Source organism: Nelumbo lutea, chromosome 5, assembly GCF_056320005.1.
Source record: "Nelumbo lutea isolate HS-2025 chromosome 5, American lotus-T2T, whole genome shotgun sequence".
In the NCBI taxonomy this organism is placed as follows: domain Eukaryota; kingdom Viridiplantae; phylum Streptophyta; class Magnoliopsida; order Proteales; family Nelumbonaceae; genus Nelumbo; species Nelumbo lutea.
In genome coordinates this window covers 16,545,986-16,552,062 of record NC_142688.1, presented here as the reverse complement: position 1 = coordinate 16,552,062, position 6,077 = coordinate 16,545,986, and the positions used below count along the sequence as shown (strand labels likewise).

The following is a 6,077-nucleotide window of genomic DNA, read 5'->3' as shown; positions in this document are numbered from 1 at the left end:
TCTTCTTGCCTTATCCTTATCCTAGAGCTGCGGCCCCTAGGGGTGAGATGGGCTTTCTTGTGATGGGCCTCCATCACTTTTCTTTCAAACCAAACACAGCATTTTCCTTCAAACCTTGTATGGGTCTTCTTTCAAAGGCTTCATTAGGTCACATGTAAGGATCTCATGTTAATGTAAGCTACTATTTTCATTGAACTCAATAATTAGTGAATTTTAAGAAAAATGGGTAGGAAGAAACTAGATATTGCGTGAACAAGAAGCTGCATGTATATACATCTGATTTGTGCTGTGTGTGGGAAAATTCAGGGTTGAACTGCCCTTTTTTTCACATTTGTTTTTTAGGTTTTGTTTGCTTGCAGCAAATCTGAATCAGATACAAATTGTGCATCCAATTCAGTTTTGCATCCATTTGTTCATAATTATAATTTGTGCTCTAACAGTTGCAAAATTTGTATATTTCTTTTTTCTCATTTGCACCCAGTGATAATGTAAATTTTGTATGGTAAAAACTGATGCAAAAAGTTTCGCCCCTTTCTATTTTTCTCCTAAACAAATAATCCCTTATTCTCTTTCATGTAAGGTGAGAAGCACATCTTTGTACATCTTATTTTATTTCTTACAAATAAAGATATAGTCTAATCTAAAAGATAAAGTCAAATATGAAGAAACCAGGATTTACACCCAACCGATTCATGCATTTACACTGGTGCAAATGAAATTCCCGAAACTGAGTCTTAATAATAATTTGGGAACTTCTGGTACGGAGGTTTTATTGTTGGGAATAGGGACCATAAGACTCGACATGTTATGGGCAAATATTAAATCCAAACAGTGTTAGACTCGTGCCAATTGCCAATTTGCCATTCATGGTCATGGATTTTCTTTTCTAATATAAACAGTAGTGGGTATGGGACCGGTTAGGTTGGGGGAGTGAGAACATGGTCCATCTAGTGGGTCCCCACCATTGGAGAAAGCTTCAATGCAAGGTTGGTACAGGACCGACCATGGTTGGGTTGCTTTTGGAGTGACAACTATATTTACCCATCCAGATGGTCCTCGCTCTCTCTCTCTCCAACTGCAAGAATTTTGTACGTATAGTTACCAACCCATTCCTTGAACATTTTGTTTATTGATGAAAAAAAATCTACTTAATTTCCCTCAAAAATGAAAAACTAGGGGGGGGAGAAAGGAAAAGGCAAAGCAGCTGAAGATCTAAAGAAATTAAATGAAACGTAAATGGCGTCATTTTCTGTATGCTTCGTTCAATAATATTTCTCATTGCTCGATCAGGAAATAGAATTCCTCCACCTTCTGGGTCCCTTCCTTGTCTGTTCAGAAGAGGCTTGTATTTGGGATCCAGCATCCTGGATCTCTGATGATGTCATCTTTGTGAACCTGCTGAGCTTCTTCCACCCATTAGTCCATGCTGATGAATGTTTCTTGTTTGACATCTTATCAAATTGTCTCTGCAAGCTATCCATGTCATTTTGTAGTTCAAGGTACTTGGCCTTCATGCTCTCAAGCTCGAACTTAAGTGTGTTGATATCCTTCTTTTCTGTTGCCCATCCCTCCTGGAAGGACTGAGGGGTCCCCTCCAGCAAAGCTTTTCTAGTCGAGACCATGGGCTGATAATGTTGAGCTTCACCCCCACTTTCCTTCAGGTTCAGGGTGCTATTGGCTATGGCATTGCTTATCTTTACCTGTTCAGAGAAGAGTACTTGCACCACCACTCTCAACGGGAGCCTTTCATTTTGGGCAGCATGCATGCAGGCATCCATAGAAAGTTTCTGGCAGTCCATCACGCGACAGAGTCGCTTCCTTTCATGCTCTGAGAGCGTTGGGTGAGCCTGTGAATTTTTGGAAAAGATTGGAAAGTCCAATCAAATTGGGAGATTCATCTATATATAAAATTTGCTGCAATTAATGTATTGTATAAAGACTATCACTTAACCGTTTGAATTTGCAAATGGGCAGCTACCTATAACCTATAATACATACTGTAGTGATAGTTAATTACATTAATTCCCATGTACGGATACCCGATTCATCTTGTTGGTCAATATTAGCATGTAGTGGTGGAAAGAGTTGTCACTGCAAGCTAGTTGACAGGAGGAATATATACTACTTCCTCTATATATATCCATACAGGTTTATTCTTCTCAAGTAAGTTTCTCTGGGAACCATTCATTCTGGTAAAAACAGAACAATGTGTACATTTGCTACCACCATCACACAAGGAGAGCTCTCTTGACAGCCCAGGCTGTCGAACCTAAGACAGCCAAATTAAAGTTTTGTCTCCTATTGGCATTAACTGTTAGGCTTTTTTTTTTTTTTTTACAGTACAAATTTTTGCACCCCAGTGAAGTTTTGCATTTATCTGTTTATAACTATGATTTGCATTCATAGCTACTTGATAGAAAAATTAAGAAATTTGTACTTTTTATCTCATTTGCACTCAATGGCAGTTCACTTTTTGCATCCCAAAAATTGATGCGAAATTTTCACCGCCTTCCCCTACATCAATTCCCTCTCATATAAAATGGGGTCCCAACATCTTGCTTCTTACCTCACTCCTAAACAAATAATCCTCCTCCTACCTCTATTGGAGATAACATCATTTTATTTTTTACAAACAAATAAAACAAAGTCAACACTGAAGCAGAAGGTAAAACAGAATTTACACTCAGCCTATTTGCACCCCCATTCATTTACACTATGCAAATTAAATTGGCACTGCAGACTAACTGAGCCCTAGTGAAATGTTTTATTTATGTATATACAATTTCAAAGCATTCAACTGTTATTGTTATCATCTACACTTGTTATTATTGGCATCACCAATGGTTATAGAATGTTCACAGATGAGATGATTAATATCCGCGCATGATAAGTTATTGTATGTATGAATGGTTTCGAAATCATAAATACAATTAAAATATGGTTAGGGAATCGCAGTTGGGCTATGTTTGGTTTGATAGAAAAGAATAGAGAAGCAGAAAATTGTTAAGGAACTCTCTTATTTTCTACCAATAAACCAACACAACCAAAAGGTGAAGAAGATTGAGATCTAAATTACCTTAAGGTAGGAATCCACTGCTCGGTACAGCCCATCATCGCAGGTTCTTGCCGATTCTGGTAAGGCCTCTGCCAAGACCTGGAACTTCGTCAGGGAGAGGTTTCTGTCTCTAGACACCTCTGTAAGATAGCTGTCCACAAGTTTGGCCACTCTCGTCTTTGCATTAGGAACATTATTCCTAGGCATTCCTTCAAATCCGTTCTTCTCGGAAAATGATTCGCCTGGACTAGAGTGTTCCATCTGTTCCTGAACCAGAAAATGCTCCAGAAGCCTTTGAACAAGATCCACATCGTATAGGGTCTCACCGTTGTAAGAAGGAATGAGAAGGTCTGACAAAGTAGCCTGTTCGAATTGCATTCCCACCCGTTTCTCTAACTCAGTGACGAGAGCAGGAGCAACCTTCAACATGTTTGCCATTCTCAGAAGCTGCAGAAGGAAACTGCAGGAGACACTATCCTTCTGTGGAGGAATTATACTTATCAGGCTCTCCACAATCAACCGTTGCTCTTTGATTTGAGAATTCCTTTGCTCTTCTTTTGTGCCTGCAGACACGACCATGTGCAGTCCACCTATCCAGCTACTAATACTGCTACTGCTATTACTGTCTTTGCTGCTGCTACCTTCCTCTCCAGTACCTTCTTTTGTCAAGCTCAAGCCCGGAAGCCATTTTGATGCATAGTGCATAATTGCTGCTCCGATCAACTCAAACCTCATTCCTTTAACCTTAATTGCTGTAATAACCCTGACGAAGTGGTCGATCCTGAGGATTGAGACATCCTCAAACCACCAATCTGGAGGGACCTGTTGATTCTTACTGGGGCTTGATTCCTTCATCTCATTCCATTTTGGGCTGGAGGAGATATGTGTAGGTTTCCCTGTGTATGCCCATTTGATATCTTTTGGGTTTGCACAGGCCTTCCAAGCAATGGATTCGCTGCATCTACGAACAATTTGCAGGTTTTCTGTCCATGGGGACAGCTGCTCACTGCTTTTTAGTACTAGAATGGAATCTCTCCATGACGACAAGACTACGTAGCTGAGAAAGGCTTCAGTCTTGAATATAAGGTTGCCTTCTTCCAAATCCTCTGTCATCTCAAGGTACTCTGCAGCGCATCTCAGACCAGAGATGTTGGTGGCAGTGAGATCAACAGCAATCCCATAGCAGAATTTGGCTACCAGTTCAAATGCATCAGCACCTCCTGGAAGATCGTCCAAGACTATCTTGTTGGTATTCCCATCTTCCAACTGATATATGATTCTGCTCATCCTTCCACACCGCAAAAGCAGGGGATACTTGAAAGACACACAAATACAAGCAACCAGAAGTTAAAAGAAACCTTGAAATTCGAAAACTCGGTTGATAATTTTCTAGGATTCAACTTCAAGCCACCAACATATCCATTTGAAGTTTGGAAAAATAATTGGAGGCTCTGGGAAAACTAGAGAACGAAAGCTTAGACTCTGGAGCAGAGAATTAACTACCTTGTGTAAGTAGAAACTAACATCTTCGACATGAACCAGAAGGTCACTCGGAATATCTGTTGCAACAAACCTAATGATAGAGCAACCCCACCAGTTAATTAGCAACTTGCTTGCTCTGTCGATGTTAGATATTCTTACAGTAATAGATGGAGAAGAAAAGGAAATCACGTACAGAATCCAGTCATATACGAGTTCATTTTCAAGCTCTAATAAGACAAAACAATGTATTCAAGCATGAAAATTAGAATGGAAGTGGTCTAAATTACCATGACTGATCTCTTCGTTCAAATCCATTAGTCTGGACTCCATGTTTGTTTGAAATTACGACTCCATTTGTGTACTTCCTCTGTCCAGCAGATTCGCTCTCCAACTCCCACATGATGGAAACCTGAACCCCAATAACCAATTAAGCTTCTCTTAATGGAGAACCCCAAAGAGAGAGGAAGATCACGAAACTGCACAGAAACACGGAGCAGGAAGCCGAAGAGCCGAGTTGGTGAAGTAATCGAAGGAGAAGAAGAAGAAGAAGAGGAAGAAGAAGAAGAAGAGCACATGGGAGTGCTTGGAATTATATCAGATTGTCGGGTTCTTTGAGATTTTTCAGTGCCCTTACAGGCTGTAGAGTGTGTAGTCTCAACGACGTTTTGGGATAATTTTCACTGCATCGTTATTTGTTAAATTTTCACTTTAAGTCTAATGCAAGTATCAAAAAAAATGGTGGTATCTTATTGAACGGCATAGACATGGAATAATTTTTCACTGTATTCTTTGAAAACTCATACAGATAAAAGAATTATGCAATAATATGCACACTTATATGAAGAAAAATATTAAAATCAAACAATAACGAGAAATGATATACATCATACGATAATTATCATTCTATTTTAATTTTTATAATTATAATTTTTATTTTTAATTACAATTTTGAAATGTTGTATTTATTTATTATTTTTATATAAATAATAATTCTTAATTTTTCAATAATAAATACTTTTCGATGACAGGAGATTAAAATTGAAGTAAAAGAGCAATCTAAGTATTATTTTTGTTTGGAGAAATAGAAACATATAAATGCATATTGAGCCCTATCTTTTGATATTTAATAAGATGAACGACACCTTACCATGGTTTTTAAAATTGAAACGGTCAGGGGTCTGGTTATCGGGTCAAACAGTTTGACCGTTTGAATGAAACGCTCCACCAGTTCTGATTGAATATATCAAAAAAATAAACAACGGTCAAAACCATTCAAATGATTAAACCGCCCAGTTTAGTAGTTCGCTGACCAAAATCAACAGTTTTTTGGAAAATTTTGATTTTTGAAAAAAATGACTGACCAATTCCCGATTTTTCTGGTCCGGTCTAATTTTGAAAACCATGCACCTTACACTAGAACATATCTTACCAATATGCACAACTACTAGTATGATACATACCCAGTTATAGATATCTATCTACTATGGCACAATATGCCCATAGCACTTGGGAAATATTCTTGGCCTAAAAGCTTACAAAA

The 6,077-nt window shown here is 38.4% G+C and overlaps 1 protein-coding gene across 1 annotated transcript; it reads right to left on the bottom strand.

The window, feature by feature from the left end:
- Nucleotides 1-1,109: 1,109 nt before the first annotated feature.
- Nucleotides 1,110-5,199, bottom strand: LOC148850620 (root phototropism protein 3-like). Its single transcript, XM_088942968.1, has 4 exons — nt 4,825-5,199; nt 4,559-4,628; nt 3,077-4,369; nt 1,110-1,847 (listed from the first exon to the last, which is right to left on the bottom strand). The coding sequence occupies exons 1-4, from the start codon at nt 4,935-4,937 to the stop codon at nt 1,287-1,289; spliced, it is 2,037 nt and encodes a 678-aa protein (XP_088799094.1). The 5' UTR covers nt 4,938-5,199; the 3' UTR covers nt 1,110-1,286.
- Between the last annotated feature and the right edge of the window lie 878 nt (nt 5,200-6,077).

Coding starts and splice junctions, on each gene's coding strand:
- LOC148850620 (XM_088942968.1), bottom strand. CDS start 4,937: ATGTGGGAGTTGGAGAGCGAATCTGCTGGACAGAGGAAGTACACAAAT. Junction 4,629..4,824: donor GAACGAAGAGATCAGTCATG/GTAATTTAGACC, acceptor CTCTATCATTAG/GTTTGTTGCAACAGATATTC. Junction 4,370..4,558: donor TTAGTTTCTACTTACACAAG/GTAGTTAATTCT, acceptor GTGTCTTTCAAG/TATCCCCTGCTTTTGCGGTG.